This window comes from Phoxinus phoxinus (assembly GCF_949152265.1).
Source record: "Phoxinus phoxinus genome assembly, chromosome: 5".
Taxonomy (NCBI): Eukaryota; Metazoa; Chordata; class Actinopteri; order Cypriniformes; family Leuciscidae; genus Phoxinus; species Phoxinus phoxinus.
Genome location: NC_136880.1, coordinates 17,527,277 through 17,545,827, shown reverse-complemented (window position 1 = coordinate 17,545,827; position 18,551 = coordinate 17,527,277). Strand labels below are relative to the sequence as shown.

Here is an 18,551-nt window from a genome sequence, read left to right as displayed (position 1 = left end):
GCCCAACAGACCTTTTTCACAGCAGCGCCATCTTTGATTCTTAATGGGAATGAAAACGAGGCTGTGTGTGATAGACGTATCTCTTCTGTGGGTTGCACGGTTATTTAAGGTGGTTTTGGATTGTCCTGCTGATTAAACACTGCAAATTTGCAAGACATTTCAATATAAAAAAACTCCAGACAACATGAGCTGTGGAAAACATGAGCTTTATACAGATTTGTATACGTGTGTGTGTGTGTTCTCTATTTATCAGTGTTTTGTTTTATTTATTTATTTTGTCAGTGTCGGGATAAAGAAAAGGAAAAAAAGTGAGAATTTTCTGGTGGTCATCTATTATTTATAAAGTTCAACAACAGAGTGTAGGGGAAACCACTTGGATTCTGCACAGTGAAGTTTTTTTTATATATATATACTTTAGTGAAATATATATATATATATATAATATATATTATACACTTCTCGTGGGTTTTGTCTTTGCGTAATTCACTTATGACCATTAAAAGATTCAAGGACAGGATGAGTGTTATAGTTTGGACACATCACTGAAATGCCTCCTGCAGTTATCAGATTTATGACATTAGGAGTGTAAGCCAGTAAAATACGTGACTGGTTTGCTTCGCCAAAATGTCCATCACAAAACATATATATTGTGAAGAATAGCAGGAAGGATCCCCTCTCCAGCCCAGACCACAGAAGGCCAGATGTCGGAGGCTCCGACTGGTTACCGAATGCTGTGTTTTGTCCTCTAAATTATTTGAATCTCTGGGATTAAAGTTTAATGGTCACTTATCTATTTTTAATGACTCGACTTGAAATGGGGCTATCGAATATCCACAGCACTTAAGAAAAGTTTGGTTCAACTACTTTGCTCCAAGCTAATGATTTTGCAGTTTATCAGTGTCCTAATGAAGATCTTTTGCTCTAAATTTGAGAGGACATGCTGTTTTTTTTCCCTTACCGTGTGTGTGAATGGAAAACATCTCTCTCACCTTGACTCTCTCTCCTCATGTTTCATCTCTGCAGAGTTTTCCTTCCGATGAGGGCTGGCCATTTGCCAAATACCTGGGGGCCTGCGGCCGGATGGTGGCGGTGAATTACGTGGGCGAGGAGCTCTGGAGCTTCTACAATGCACCCTGGGAGAAAAGAGTAGATCTGGCCAAGCAGCTGATGGACATCGCCGAGCAGCTGACCAACAACGACTTTGACTTTGCCCTTTACCTCCTAGACGTCAGCTTCGACAACTTTGCAGTCGGGCCCCGCGACGGGAAAGTCATCGTCGTCGATGCAGAAAACGTCATAGTGGCAGACAAAAGATTAATAAAGCAGAGTAAGTAATGACTCCATTCCAGTGTCTCCGTGCTCTTGGTTTGCTTTACGACATTAATAAATTGCACAGGAAACTGTTATCCAGGTTAGACGGTGTGTTTTTTTTATTTTGTCTACTTTCATATGTTCTGACCCACTTTCAGTTTTCCCTCAGATGGGCTCGAGCACCTGTTTTTTGGCCTTCCACGTCAACATAAATGTTTCTCTGACCTTTCAGGCTGAATTATCACAGTCTAGTACCGGTAGATACAAATGTGGACACATTAACTCTGCAATTCGGCACTCAAGTCAAGTTGCGTTTATTTATGTACCACTTTACACAATAGATTGAAAGCAAGCAGCTTTGCAGTATTAAACATGAAAAAAAAAACAGAACAGTGACAAGTGTCGCTTTCGATTAGAATTACAACAAACAAATTTCTACTATAAAACGGGTTTCCAGTGTGCACATTTTTACTCGCATCTAAGCTCGGCGGGACTGAACAGAAGAAATTAATTGAAGACTATTAATCGCACAGTAAGAGCGCAATCCCATAAAAGCCCACATTAAAGAATACGGACGCAGCTGGATCATTTCCATAATGACCAACGCAATCTACCAAGAACAGAGCAAATTATCATCCAGTTTAAACCAGACGTTAAAGGAGTCATGACCTGTAATTTTCACTTTTCCACGAGAATCAATGTATGTTATGATTGCCTAACGATTACACACTGGCCGGGAAGCCGATATTTAAAAGTGAAGCGTTTGTTTACCCCTGGGTTCGTAAACCAGCCCACGTGCACGCGCACTCAAATACGAGATTTTAATTTCTGCCCCGACTTGACGTCAAGACGGGGTCGGATACACCATAAATGGACACCGCAGACCTATGCTGCAGGAAGCCCGCCCTGCCCCTCTCCCCCTCATATTCAGTCGCGAAAGATGCAGAAACGTAGTGCACACGTGAGTTGCTCTGTTGTTGACTGCCAGAATCAACATGTAACTTAAATGTGTTTTCTCTCCCAAGAACGGACCAAGCTGTCAGGGACCAGTGGATTAAATTCATTTTTAATGACGCGGTTCCTACAACCCTTCCCACTGGCTTAACGTTAGGTGTCTGTGCTAATCATTTTACGCCGGAATCGTTCACAAATTTGAATGTCTAAAAAAACACAACGTGAGACAAGGCAAAAACACCACATGATAGCAAACGTTTATCTCAATAACCACTGTAAGCTAAAAAAAAGTAGACTACATCTCCGTTAATGTAATCTACATTAAATAAAAGGTATAATGTATGTCTCAGTCAAAATGATTGTCTTTACCATTCAGAGACATACCAGTAAATTGACTAGCGCAAACCTTAGTAAATTGCATTGCGTAATTAATTTAAATACTCTCCTCATAAATGTTGTGTCTGAAAGGGAAACTCAAACAAATGCATGTGCAATAAGATCAGCTGCAAAAATAACTTTCAAAGCCTTTTCAGTGCTCATTTTTCACTGTGTGCGTGCCTTTAGTAAATCCTCACAGAAGTTTTTTAAACGGCAAAAGAGGGTTGGTGCTGATGCAAGCTGTTAGTAAATCTGGCCCAAAAATGATAAATAATACAAAGGTTATTTAAACTATTGTCCTCTGAGAATTATGGAAAAACTCATTTATGCCCCTGATAGAGCCCATAATTACCGGTAATAATGCATGGGGTTTAAATTTCAGTTTCACATTTGATTATATTTAGCTATTGAAGCGTTTGTATTGCAACATATGACCGTGGCCCAAAGCTGCACTTTTGATTCTGAACGGTAGCGAGTTGGCATGGATTGGTGCAGTGCTGGTCCCAAGTACTGTACGTGTGCCAGTGTATCTGCCATCCGGAGAGGCCAAACTGGGCTGGCGGATGAACTTGGAGCATGTGTGCTACATAACAATGGCTATTTGCTTCAGCCTGCCAGCATTTATCTGAATGGAGCTCGTGTGTGTGTACGCGTTTGCTCGCAGATGGGTCTTTCTGAAATGTTAGATAACAACCCTTTTTTTAATTGAGTTTCTATTCTGAATTGACGTGTGCTTATGATGTCATATCCCTTCACTGGACCTGTGTGGGCTTCAAGGTTCGAAGTCATTTAGCAAAGGGCACTGGATGGATGTGCTTTTATTATAAAAAAAAAATTCTCTCTGCTGCTGATAATAAAATCTAAGTGCACTAATTCAATTAAAACATGAACCTTTTGAGGATTGCCGTTCATGGCTTCAGAAACGATTTCCATTCACTGGTTCCATCCAAAGGTGGTTTCTGCGTATATATACGCTTAGCTTTTTCTTATTGAGAATATTTGAAGGTCTTGAAGTGTTGCCAATTTTAGTGGGTTTAAGATGTTTTGAAGATTGTTTAATCTGTTTTGTTCACACAGGGAAAGTCAATGGGGTTCTTTTGTATCCCATAGAAGAAATAGTCATGCAGGTTTGAAACGACATGCTAGTGAATAAATGATAAACTATCCCTTTAACTTATGACTTTCCATCAGCTCTGGAACAGTGTTTTCTTATTTCACGTTGTTTCTCCATAAACCTCTGCATGTGATTCTCCGCACACACACACACAGAAAAGCACTGAAGCCAGCGTGCGCTCTGATTGGCTGTGGCACATTAACTCCTCTGGATCTCGTAATTGGCTCCCTCGAGAGTGATTGGCAGCATGGTGACTTCATTTTCTCTAATTAGTTATTGGCACAATATTGAGCTGTGTCAAATGACCAAGACCGCAGATCCCCCACTCTTTAAGGCGCTTTATGACTCAATATAGTTTTGCTGATGAATAGATGTCACAGCGGCCCAGTCTATTTCTGCACCCACCACCTCCTCCTAAAGGTTCCTCAGCTTTATTGATTTGTTCAGCATTAAAATGTGTGGCCAGAGAAGAGCCGCACCTGCTGTCAGAAGAATTTCTTATTGGTCGTCTTCCAGTGAAAAGCTGAATCAATTCAGCATCCTTATTCTGCAGATCGCCACTCAATTGTAATGTATGTCGTGCTTTTTGAAGTTACCTTCAAGAAATAAAGCACTGTGTTATGTTAAAGGGTTTCCTTTGTTGCTGTTGTTGCCTGCTATATAGAATCTAACAGCATCTTGCCTGTTTTTCAAGTTATTTGGACCACCAGCCAATCTTTTTTTTAGGAATTGTTTAAGGCTACAGTTTTAGGTAATGCAGCCTTTCTTAAATGTTATTTAGTTAAGTGTAATTAAATGCCAGTTAACAATTTTAGTAATAGCTACTATAATAATTGCCAAATAATGATAGATTTGTATGCCGTTAAATGGACAAAACGACGCAAGCGCATGAACAATTACAGCAGCGTGAGCACAGCAACAAAGCTTGCACGTAAAATGTAAACCTGCTGAAATTTCAGAGGACAAAAAAATATGCTTGTGCACACAAATCAACACGTTGCGAGAAGTAGTAACAAAACCGCGAATGCTGACTGGTCCCACACTCGCAGGACTGACCACAAGCTCGAGTTCTGTTCTGCCCACGTGCAAGATTTGTCACTGCGCTCACACTGCCGATGCGTGCTTGACTAACGTGACCTGCCAGAACTAACGCTATGCTTGATTGTTAACGGCATTTACCTGTGTTCTTGTCTTGGCCTCTATATAGCACCGCAAGTTGGAGATTTCGTCCCCCCTTTTTGCTCTTTCCATTACATAACTTATATACCTACATTCTACGTCTGTTATCACGAAACCCACGACTCACAACAAAAACACAGCTCTGATCACGACGTCCCCCATCCTCCAGTTGTTGCCTTAAATGACGTTGCTGTCGGCTGGCTTAAGTCACCACAGAGTTCCTACTGGCGGTGCGAATGCTACCAGGAAAAAGGTCCTAGGGGACACTGGGGAACTGCCCTGGTGGCTTGTTCCTATAACTACCTGGTGCAAAAGCCCCTATTAATGCACTACTACAACTTCAACGGGCTTCTCTTTGTGGTCATGATTTGAAGTCTGTAAGTGGCGTCTTAACTTGTTTGTCTTCATACTGTCAGAAGCTAATATTTTGTCTGTACTGGTGAATCGGAGGCTGAGATATGCTTTGTTTCTTGACTTTTCACCATGTCTACACCGGAAGCGACGGCCACGTCGCAGTAGTTTGAGGCTGTCTACAGGACTCAAGAAATCGAACGTTGCAAATCCATTTGTCTTTTGTGTCAGAAGTTGCACAAGTGCAAACGGGGCATCAGTTTGCTCTCAGGGATTTGTTGTGCTGCACCACATCCAGTGTAGACAGCATCACTGATTATAATGGTTTCTATTTGCTGTTGTCGCGACACTCGTGGCTAGTTTAATCACATTGTTTTGGTATGAGATTATCGTCTGCTGTTTTCCTGGCAGTCCTTTCACAAACAACTCCATGCTTAGTGCAGAACCATACATCATTAATGTATATTTTTACATTGTCTCCCTGCAATACTCAATTCTGATTCTTCAATCATGGTCTGTTATTGCACAACAACCACTACAACTAATAGGCCTAACAGACCAATTTTTGCTTTTGCTGCTTTGAAACGATCTGCGTTTTATAAAGCGCTATGTAAATAAAGGTGACTTGACTTAACTTCACTGCTGGAGTCCTGAATTATTTTCGTTCACTTTTATTTTTTATTTTTTTATCAGCCCCGGAATTGCCTTGAAAATACCACTGGAGCTCTCTTTTGGTCAACTACTTGGTGATAGATATTACGAGTTTATCTTTTACTAGTAACGATTACAGCAACTAAGCAAAAAAAAAAAAAAAGAACAATTGAAGCTTTTAATCTTCATTAATCTATAACCTACACTATAAATCAGTTAGGGCCAGATTTACTAACAGCTTGCATCAGCTCAAACCTTCTTTTGGTGTTATATTGGTGAATATATTTGGTGAAATATTAGCGCTGAAAAGGCGGGGACTGGGTTTTTTTCCGCTGCTGACATTATTGCATATGCATTTGTAGGAGTTCAGATGCTAAATTTATGGGAGGAGAGTATTTCAATTAATTATGCAAGGTGATTTACTAAGGTTTACGCACGTCAATTTACTGGTATTTGTGCCATTTATTTACCGCCCAACCAGACGCAAATTTTCTTTGTAGATTGTGTTGGTCATTATGGAAATGATCCGGCTGCATCTGTTCTTTAAGTTGCACGCCGTCAGTAGATCACGCGCAGAACTTTCCACTCCCATCTGCGCTTTTATGGGATATTTCTCTCACGCTAATTAACCCGGTTTAGTAAATCCTTACTCTGCAATGATTTATACTGAAGCTCAAAGTATACTTTGTCAGGCCTACATGTTACATCAAGCTACAGCTACAAAACGATAACAGGTGTTAGGCTGTTTTAAATAGCTACACGAAGATATTGCAATAACAGCTTTTGATTAGCGGGCTTCCCCCTGGGGTCCAATGTGAACTGTGTAGCGCAGGGGTCCTAACTCTTCATGACACACCACCGCCGTTTCAATTCACTTTGCCCTGGCTCCACTTCATAGGGAAGATCACATTAAATCAGTTGAATTTTTTTCTGAATTTCCGTTTGTTGTGAAACTTAGTTTATCAACAATTTATTAAAAGCTTATTTTTTTTAGGGCTCTATTAAATACATTTAAATTAGGATAAATCCATTCTCCAAATTCACCGTTTTCCATTTTAATTTTACTGGATACCATTTTTAATTTTAATAATCAAAAAGCATGTCTATTTCTAATTCATAAAACTTCTAACAATTTATTAACTGATACAATTTTTTACAATAATATTTTTTCTTTCTTAGAGATGCACCAATATGAAAATTTTGTCCGATACCGATAATTCTTTATATTTGAAAGCCGATAACCGATATATTGGCCGATAAATCTAAATCCAATTTTTTAAAATATAATTTTTAAGAGCCTGATCACAAAAACAAGTCTCGCCATTAAAGGCCACATCCAAAACACAATTATAATGTACTCATAATAATTTTATGTTGCCTATATGACAGACTTGAACTGCCCATGTTGCACTGAACTCTATTTTCCTTTTTTGAAGCAATTCAAATCATATTTTTAGCAATTCAAAACCATCATGTTGAACAGTGTGCGACTGAAGTGTCTCAGCTGAAGAAAATACATTATTTATCGGCTCTAATATTTAGGCCAAATTTTCTTATCGGGCCGATAACGAAAACATTAAAAATGAACATATAGCGGCCGATACCGATATGGTGACCGATATATCGTGCGTCCCTAATTTTTTTTTCAAACTCTGTGTTTTACAATTTTTCTGGATTTATGATTTAACACAAGTTTATTTTGCAAAACATGCTGACTTAGTCTTTCTGTGGCTTAATATTCACAGACACTACATATCACAGTTTGATTAAGTGTACAGCTTTACGTATGATGTACTCTTCAAATTCATTGACATTCACTGTACTCTAAAATTCAATTTGTATGAGTGGATTCTGCCCAGGTTTTCTGCAATGTGGAAATCAAAAGGCTTCAATATTTAATTTCCGAATATCTAACATGGGTTACAAATGTCATGTTGATTTTAAAGTTTGTTCCCATGTTTGATTTTGGCAAATATTATGCACCCTTTGACAGATTTTTTGTTTGTTTTAATCCACTCAGACAAACCAGAGAACTATGACGTGTGGTACGAGAGCCGCTACGAGGAATGCGACAAAGAAGCCTGCCTCTCCTTCTCCAAGGACATCCTCTGCTCGCGAGTCACCGTGGACCACAACTACTATGCCGTCTGTCAGAACCTCCTCTCCAGATTCGCCACCTGGCGTGGCACCACGGGGGGTCTCCTGCACGACCCCCCCGCTGACGTGGTGAAAGACGGGCGTCTCACGACCCTGCTGGACGAGTGCACCAAACCTCAGAAACGTTACGGCCGCTACCAGGCAGCTAAAGAACTGCGGGAGTTCCTGACACAACTCACACAGATGAGCAATACTAGCAGGTAGTGCTGAGAACAGGGGACAACATCCCCTCAAAAAAAAACAAAAAAGACATCAGAAGTACTTTTACAAATGTGCTGCCAGATTCTGGAACGCGTTTGCACACCTTCAAGGGAGTTGCTGTTTCGTTGCCGCTATCAATCATGCCAACATTGGTCCCAGTCCTGTCTCCGGGGCTGATTAAGAAGTTTGCACATAAACATGGATTAAAGGGTCGTGTGAAAAATCAGCAGACTAGAGGCTCGAACTGCTGTGATCGCACCAGTGTGTGTCTGTGTGTGTGTGACTGCGAGATGATGCTACGGTGAACCCTCACTGCTATTATCGGTTCTGATCAGAATCCTATAATACGGTTTCTTATTAATTTATAAATTGGGTGCTGTAAGTGCACCGTGAGCTGTGGTTATTACTGATGTGACACAGGGAACGGTGAATCTTAAAAAAAATGTTCAGGTCATGTTTTACCCCCCCAAAAAATAAACAAATATTTTAGTATATTCCCATTTTGGCCAGGAATATAATTATATTTTAGGAAAAAAATGGTTTTGCGTATTATCTCCCTAAAATTCTCATGATCCTAATGCCAAATATGTAACTTATGTTTTGTATTTTGTTTTTCGTAGTTTTCTTTTCCCTTTTTTCTCGTTTTTTTTTTTTTTTTTTAAGATTACCAGAACATGTTCTTGACAGGATTTAAGATTCATCCATTTGTGTTTTCTCTATATTGGAATAACCACCTGATTTCTTTGCTACAGGAATCTTTGGTGAAGTCTTAACTGAATTTGAAAGTGTGCTTGGTCAAATTATGCCTCTCTTCGAAGGAAAATTTGATCAAGCGTTTCATGTTACAATTAACCTTTTTGGTGAGACGTTGATGCTTTTTGTAAAAGTGGCAGTCAGTGTTGGTAGTTGGTCGCCATGATTTAAAAAACTAAATAACAAAACAACAAAATGGAGTTGAAACAACCGAGTATGCAAGAATAAAAATACCAAAGAATATTGTCACCATTGTGTGGTTCATTTTGTTCTTTTAGCAATGCTTTGACCAAGATTGTTCAAAAGGGAAACCACAATAAATCTCTTCTTTTTCATGTTTCTGTGTTCATAAACCGTTGTTGTTGTTTTTTTAACCTTCTTTTTGGACCGATGCAGTTTAATTTTTCATAAGCTGGCAACCACGACATACCGTCACATTCACTCGCACTTGCATTACGTTTACAGAGACAAGTTGCACTACATATTCAGATCATAGGTTTTCCTCATAGACTCTTTAATTGTTGCCCTCTTATCCTCTAAAATATGTTTTGTGATTTTAATTTGAATTTTTATGCCCTACTAATGTTACCCATGTTTGTAATAAGCAATACTGGGAGTTGATTGAGCTTAATGAACTATCACTTTAAAAATTCCTCATTTCATATTGGTTTGAAGACATTCCAACCCTTGAACTCTGCTGTTTGTGTTCAAATTTGAGTTATTTGTGCATTTTCTGTAAGAAAAATGTCTGCTTTCTGTACGTGTTTGTTCTGAGACTGTTGAAAAGTCTGGTCGTACTGTGCCTTTCATTCAAAAGTTGTATTTTCGACTGGATAAGAATTCAAAAGTATATTAAAGTTTATCTATACTTGCCTGTTCTGATGCATTTTCTTTATTGAATCCGCAGTATCAAATCCATTATGAGGTTTGACAATAACAAAATTTTGTTACAATGTGGTGATTTCTCCTTGATTCGGTTCGCTTTCACAAGGCAACATTTCTAAATGGACCGAAATTAGTTTCAGTTTTCCTTGATTGCTTAAACACATTTCTTGAAACTATGCCTCGTATTCTCAAAACAGTAAACACAAATCCATAACATCTCACCCAATTCTCCAAACTTCCTATTTTCAGGTCAAAATGAAACTTTACACTCAAAACCATTCACTCTTGCTGAAAAAAAACAAACTTTGCCCTCAGACAGGACACACAAGCCCTCAAAATCACACACACAACAACATAGTCTTACACACTGGTACAATGAATTCAAAACAACATTTTCAAAACTGGTAAATTATGTTGCTTGTGCTCACACTCTGTGACTGTACGACTGCTGGCCTTTTCTTGCAAGAAAATAAAGCTCATCAAAGACAATTGGAAATGTTTGTCTATTATTCAGTGATATAATTTTGTTTGCCACCACACCTCCTGAAGGTTCTGAGGATGGAGGCGATGGTGAAGCGACTCAACTTAGGCCTTACTCGTAGACCAGCCTCCCTCATAGTCATACCATGGATATACTTTGGGACATGGTCACCTAAAGTGGCTTGAATTTCATCCGAGAATGCTTGTCTTCTTGCCCTTCCCTTTGCCCTTCCTCCTCCTCGACCTCTTTCTTCATGTCTTTCTAGATCCATTGTTCCAAAACTCAATAAACTGATTCAGGCCCTTTTATCTATCTATTGAAGGATCTGATTGACGTGTGTTAAATTTTGACTCTTAGTGTTTCCACCTGGGGAAATGTGTGCTAACTGAGCTGAAGCTGTGCTGACTTGAGTGAACAATATTGAATACTAGTGCTTTCTAAATGGCCACATGGTGTAGGCAATGAGAAATGAAGGGATTTGTGTTTATAGTTTAGTGAAATGGGTGTGCTTTTTGATAAATGGCATTATGGTTTTGAAATTTTAGTTCAAAAGCCTGGCTATAGTGTTTAAGCAATCGAGAAAAACTGTAATATGAGTCAAGTACTATGTCAATGTCAACTACTATTCTAAAATATGTTCGTCTAACGCGAGTGAGCGCTTTGTTTGTGTTTGGAGCTCCGTCGAATTGATTCATAAATCATTGATTCTCTTCTTTACACTCATTTATAAACGAGCATTTTCTATTTTTCCAGCGTGTGAACATATCTCCGATACTACTCTCTATAAAAAACAATCGGATTGCTTTGATATCGCTGGTTATATCCAACTTTCCGAACTTCCGTTACTATCTCTAACGTTAGCCCGCTAGCATTTGCACGCGTGGTCTCGTCTATCGACCGTCTTATTTACACTCGAATCACTGGAAGGATACGGGTTCTATCCATGATTTCAGTCCTAAATTAGTAGTGATATTGGTAGCATCACTGCTAATTTATTGTTCATCTGTCATAATGGCGAATATATCGGATGTGTGTCTACCTCTGAGTGCAGGTGAGGACACGTTTGAGCTGCATTCGGTGCGGTTGGAGCTGGAGTCTGTGGAGAAGCAGATCCGTGATCTGCTGGGGAGGCAGGCCGAGCTGCGAGACCGACACTCAGCGCTTGAAGCATCACGCGCCGATGCTCACAAGTCAGTGGTTAGTAACTTTTCGACTCCGGCCTCCTCTACTCCGTGTATTTCTCTGCACAGGACCCGAGCATCCCTGCCCTCATTCACCCCGGCACCGACACAGCACCATGGACCCTGGATGATTCCACAACGGAAGACGCGAGCCAGGACCAGAGCAAGGACCTCTCCGCCCCTCCCGGTCTTCGAGATCTCCACCCGGACCTGCTTCTCCCCTCTTCGCGAGACGGAACGCGACGACGCTGTGAACATCGGCAGTTCCATGGTCCGGCATGTCCGCGCTACCTCAGGTAAAGGTATGGTGCGCACTCACTGCTTTCCTGGTGCTCGTGTTCTCGATGTCGCTGCGCAGGTCCCCGAGATCCTGAACGGTGACGAGCGCGTCGGAGCTGTCGTGCTGCACGCGGGGGTGAACGACATCAGGCTGCAGCAGACGGAGGTTCTGAAGAGGGACTACAGGAGCCTGATCGAGATCGCCTGAAGCAAAGATCGTCGTGTCTGGACCACTTCCCACGTACCGACAAGGACAAGAAAGGTTCAGTAGATTGTTTGCACTAAATGAATGGTTAATGTCATGGTGTAATGAACAGAGACTGCTCTTTGTAAATAATCTGTTTTGGGAGCGACCTAGGCTCTACCGTGCTGATGGCCTGCACCCCAGCAGAATCGGAGCGGCTGTTCTGTCGGACAACATCTCCAAGACGTTACACACCATATGACTAGTAAATCAAAGTCCAAATCACATTCTTTGCTGTCCCAAATTAAGTGATATAAGTACCAGTGTAGAACACTTTATAGAAACTGTGTCTATTCCTCGTTTAGTGAGGCCAAACAATAAATCTACTGTAGGATCTAAGAAAAATCTAATTGTGATTAAACCAGAAAATCTCAATATTAGTGAACAAAAACCATTTCTAAAGCTAGGTCTTCTAAACATTAGGTCGCTTACACCTAAGGCGGTTATTGTAAATGAAATGGTCACTGATAATAGCTTCGATGTACTCTGTCTTACTGAAACCTGGCTTAAATCGAATGATTATTTCGGTCTTAATGAGTCCACTCCACCAGGATACTGTTATAAGCATGAGCCCCGTCTGATTGGTCGTGGCGGCGGTGTTGCAACAATCTATAGAGATATTCTTAATGTTACTCAGAAAACAGGCCACAGGTTTAATTCGTTTGAAGTACTTGTGCTAAATGTTACGCTCCTAGATGTAAGAAAGAAATCCCTATTATCTCTAGCCTTGGCTACTGTATATAGACCTCCAGGGCCTTACGCTGATTTCCTAAAAGAGTTTGCAGATTTTCTCTCAGATCTATTGGTCAATGTCGATAAGGCAATAATTGTTGGAGATTTCAACATACACGTTGATAACACAAATGATGCATTAGGGGCTGCGTTTACAGATTTATTAAACTCCTTTGGGGTCAAGCAAAACGTTAGTGGTCCCACTCATCGTCTTAATCATACTCTAGATTTAATTATATCATATGGAACCGATCCAACCGATATAGATATTATACCGCAAAGTGATGATGTCACTGATCATTACATGGTAACTTGCATACTACGTACGGCTGAAATGTGTCATGTTGCGCCGCGTTATCGACCAGGCAGAACAATCCTTCCAACTACTATAGATAGATTCTTGAATAGCTTACCTGATCTATCTCAGCTTCTCAGTGAACCCAAACAAACAGGTGAACTAGAGGAAATGACTAGCAGTATGAGCACCATTTTCTCTAGTACATTAGAAATTGTTGCACCAATTAGATTAAAAAAGGTTAGAGAGAAAACTAAAGCACCATGGTACAACAGTGCTACGCATGTTATCAAGAGAGAAACTCGTAACTTAGAGCGCAAATGGAAACAAACTAATTTAGAGGTCTTTAGAATCGCGTGGAAAGACAGTATGTCACGTTATAAAAAGGCTCTAAAAGCAGCCAGGGCTGAGCATCTCCGCAAACTAATAGAAAATAACCAAAATAATACAAGGTTTTTATTTAACACCGTGGCTAGATTAACAAATAAACAGACATCACCTGAACAAAATATTCCGTTACATTTTAATAGTAATGATTTCATGAATTTCTTCACTGAGAAAATAGAAAGCATCAGAAACACAATTGTAAATGTACAATCTTTGACAGCGTCTTATGATTCAGCCTCAATTATCGCCCCTCAAGAACAACTACAGCGCTTTACAACTATAGGACAGGAAGAGCTAAATAAACTTATCACTGCATCTAAACCAACAACATGTTTATTAGATCCAATACCCACTAAACTACTGAAAGAAGTGTTACCTGTAGTGGAAGAGCCTCTTCTCAATATTATTAACTCGTCTCTATCTTTAGGACATGTTCCAAAAACGTTCAAGCTGGCAGTTATAAAACCTCTTATTAAGAAACCACAATTAGATCCAAATAACCTAGCAAATTACAGACCCATTTCAAATCTTCCATTTATGTCTAAAATACTAGAAAAAGTTGTGTCCGCTCAATTGTGCTCTTTCTTGCAAGAAAACGATATCTATGAAAAGTTTCAGTCTGGATTCAGGCCACATCATAGCACAGAAACTGCGCTGGTTAAAATTACAAATGATTTACTTTTAGCCTCTGACCAAGGCTGTATCTCAATACTAGTTTTACTCGATCTTAGTGCTGCGTTTGACACTATAGATCATAAAGTACTCTTAGATCGACTTCAAAATTACACTGGTGTTCAGGGACAGGCATTAAGCTGGTTTAGATCGTACCTATCAGACCGTTACCATTTTGTCCATTTAAATGGGGAAAAATCAAAGATAACGTCAGTAAATTATGGAGTGCCGCAGGGATCTGTATTAGGCCCTCTGCTATTCTCAATTTATATGCTGCCACTTGGTAATATTATAAGAAAACATGTAATAAGTTTCCACTGTTATGCTGATGACACTCAATTATATATTTCATCAAGACCAGATGATAACACTAAATTATCTAAAATGACAGAGTGTGTTAAAGATATAAAATATTGGATGAAGTGTAATTTTCTTCTATTAAATTCAGATAAAACGGAGGTATTACTGATTGGTCCAAAAAACTGCCCACAAAACCTCTTACAATACAACCTTAATCTAGATGGACGTACTGTTACTTTATCCTCTACAGTAAAAGACCTGGGTGTTATACTAGACCGCAACTTGTCTTTTGAAAATCATATTTCAAATGTCACAAGAACAGCCTTTTTCCACCTTAGAAACATTGCTAAGCTACGTAATATGCTATCAGTTTCTGATGCAGAAAAGTTAGTTCATGCATTCATGACCTCGAGACTAGATTACTGTAATGCTTTATTAGCTGGTTGTCCTGCATCCTCCGTAAACAAGCTACAGTTAGTCCAAAATGCAGCGGCTAGAGTTCTTACTAGGTCAAGAAAATATGATCATATAACACCAATTTTATCATCTCTACACTGGTTCCCTATTAAGTTCCGTATCAATTACAAAGTATTGTTACTGACCTATAAAGCCCTAAATGGTTTAGCTCCTGTGTATTTAAGAAATCTTCTATCGCCATATAATCCATCGCGCTCTTTAAGATCGCTAAATTCGAGGCTTCTGGTCGTACCTAGGATAACTAAGTCCACTAAAGGAGGGAGGGCGTTTTCACATCTAGCTCCTAAACTCTGGAATAGCCTTCCTGATATTGTCCGAGGCTCAGACTCGCTCTCCCAGTTTAAAACTAGATTAAAGACGCATCTCTTTAGCCAAGCATTCACATGATGCATCTCATACCTTTTATACTACAGTTAAATCAGATCAAATGCATTCATATTATGAACAGCAGCTACGCTAATTATTTCCCATCTGCCTTTTTTGTTGTTATCTCGGGATGCCTGTCCCGAGATAATTCAAATAGAGTTCGTCAGCTCCAGTTATGTATCCAGCCTCTCATGGAGACTTCAGATGCCCCAACGCCTGTGATGAGACGACTCGACGCCTGTGAAGAGACAACCCAACGCCGACGATATGTTATGCCCTAAATTTTATGATTAACTAACTGTATTTTTGTATGTATATTTTTGAAATGCATTTTCTGTAAAGCTGCTTTGAAACAATATGTATTGTGAAAAGCGCTATACAAATAAACTTGAATTGAATTGAATTGAATCTAACCAAATTTCAATAAGGCTTCATCTTTGCTCCAGGTTAACCCATGATTCATATTTAGAGTCATTAGCAAAACAAAAACTGCTGCTTTTCATACAATATGACTATCATATATTGTGATGCAGCCTGGTTCTTCGGTCCGTTCACGAGTTCACACTCGGATAGATTTCTTTCGTTTGCAATCGGTCCGAAATTACCATGTTAAGCCGATCTCGGACCAAATATTTTGGTGCGAATCCGAGCGAGATTGCCATGTTCACAAATAACCAAACTAAGGCTGTGTGTCCACCAAAGCGTTTTTAGCCTGCTGAAAAAAATAAAATAAATGCACAAGGTTCTGAAACAAATGCTGGAATATACGGGGATGGAATATACCGTTTTTACAGTGTAAAAATCATTATGTTTGTGGAATGTCCCCATAAAACCTGGAAACCCAACTTGTGTGTGTGTCTGAGGACTTCCATATGGTTTAATCTGGAAAAAAGCCAATGCACATATCCTGAGCAGGAGCTGCAGAGAAGTGTGTGAAGACTGCTAGACAAACTAAACAGAACATGAACCCTTTTCCAGTTTAGTCCTTCAGCTTCAACAGAATGTGGATTGCTTAAGGATAGCCCGAGTTCAAGAATTATTGTCTGGTAAAGCATTGCTTTTGTTGGACAACATACTGTAAATAAATATAAAGTGTTTGCCGTTCGGGTTGATCACGGAAGTCATTTATATCATGGCCTGAAGCTGGAGTCGAGGTTCGCCCTCCTTTGAGCGCGTTCTGGTGATGAATGGAGCGACTCTGGGCTAAAGTTAAACACATTCACCCATGGCATCCTAAATATAGATTTTTTCCTCTGGTTGCAAAACCCACAGCAAGGATTAGAGAATACAGAGTCAGCGCCATTCTGACAGTTCTCGAAATCTAGTGAAGAGGGGAAAATCGAGGGTAAAAAAAAAAAAAAGACATCCAATGCCCCGAAACCGTTCATATTATTCAGCCGTTTCATACACTCCAGGCTAAACAAGAAGAAAGTTTCAGGCTGACCAAGGGTTCAGGAAAGTACATGTGCCCCAGTGTCAGAAATGTCTTAGAAAACTTTGATTTGGAAGCAATATTTGTGACTTTAAGGGCCCCTTTTTTTTCAAACTATATAAAAACATACTTCTGGTTCTGTCTAATGCTTCAATTAAAGAATTGAAATGAAATACTTATAAAATCATATACATATTAAATCATATGAAGCCCCTAAGGGGACATGGGTTGGAACAAAAATATGAGATGGGAGGACAAATAATAAGTCAATGGTTTTGAGTTCTCTAGCAAATGTTTTGCGTTCCCCTGAGAAACTTTGCGTTCCATTTTGTGAAACATTTATTGGAAATAGAAATGTTTGGTAGCATTATAAATGCATCCTTAATGAATTAATTACATGGATGGATGGATGGATGGATGGATGGATGGATGGATGGATGGATGGATGGATGGTTTTGAACAGTAGTGTATTTTGTAGACAGATGAATTTTTTTTTTTTTTTTGCAGACAGCAAAAGACAGACACTTTTAATATTCGCATTTTAAATATAAATATAAGTGTGACTACCAGCTTTACACCCAGCGGGGTCTCATTTATGAAACTGCGTAGGATCCTTTCTAAAAGTGTACGTGCGCCCGAAAGCCAAAAATGGCTAAAAAAATATTCAGACATAAATAAATAATTAGAAAACTAAAACTAAGGTTGGAAATAAAACTGTGCGTATGCCAGAACCTGTGCAAAATTCCCTTTATAAATCCAATGTATGGAGCTTACAACGCCTTGTTTTACTGTGCATATCCTCATCTGCATATCATTTGCATATGCATAATCATCCACGTGATACCATGTTTAAAGGTACAAGACATTAGTAAAATGGGAGATACAGATGTGGCATTAAATTGCTAAAAATCATTTAGTAGCCTATCCTTGCCTTGTTTTTGAATAAATAACATTAATGAGAACGGCATATTTAATCTAAATGTGTATATCAGATGTAAAGCATAGTTTAAATCATTCTTTTATTTATTTAAACTGTATTGTGAACCTGCACTGTATTTGTGATTAGGACTCTACACGTACGCCTCTTTCAGGTCCTGTTTTGTGCGTACGGTTATAAATGAGGTCCCTGGTCTTTTTAGGAAAGGTGAGGTGTTCCACGTCTTTAGTCATGGAAAGAAGCAGAGAGGAAGAAAGGAACATTTCCTTTAGAGATGCTCTGAATATAACATAATATAATGAGCACAAGTTCAGTCATTATTTCATTGGCACGGCGGTGTGAAACTGTACAAGTCAAGACACCGGTCACGACCTCAGAGGCACCGCACAGTCTGAACACAGTTTAAAACATGCTGTAGTCTTTATTTTTTATCTGATGTTGATGCAAAATAGCCAAGGTAGGGCAACATATTCGCCAATGTGAAATGAAGCCTCTCAGGTTGTGGAGACTGTTACGGTCGGCTGCCACTTCTGTTGTGGAATTAATAACCTCTTTATGTGATGAAAAGATTGAAGTTTAAGTCATTTTCAAACCAAATTAAAACCAACTTGACATTTGAAGTATGTCTGATTGTTGTCTGTCAGGGCAAACTCACACTACAGGACTGCAAGACTACCTGAATTGCTGTGGTGCTCAAACCATACAACAAGATTTCTTGTAATATGTCGTCATCTTGTCATAGCAACATATTGTCATATACTGCACAACGCTGACGAGGTGCACAATGACATTTGGTTAAGAGGCAGTCCCAATCAACAGCGAAAAAATGTTTCC

The 18,551-nt window shown here is 39.4% G+C and overlaps 1 protein-coding gene across 3 annotated transcripts in view; it reads left to right on the top strand.

Annotated features, from left to right (window-relative positions):
• dipk2aa (divergent protein kinase domain 2Aa) overlaps window positions 1–10,415 on the top strand; it is a 28,548-nt gene extending 18,133 nt beyond the window's left edge. For all 3 annotated transcript variants that reach the window (XM_079612401.1, XM_079612400.1, XM_079612402.1), the window contains 2 exons: window positions 1,024–1,327; window positions 7,959–10,415. In XM_079612401.1, coding sequence (XP_079468527.1) covers window positions 1,024–1,327; window positions 7,959–8,299 — 645 coding nt within the window. In that variant the 3' untranslated portion in view covers window positions 8,300–10,415. The remainder of the gene's footprint in view (window positions 1–1,023; window positions 1,328–7,958) is intronic.
• Window positions 10,416–18,551: the final 8,136 nt, after the last annotated feature.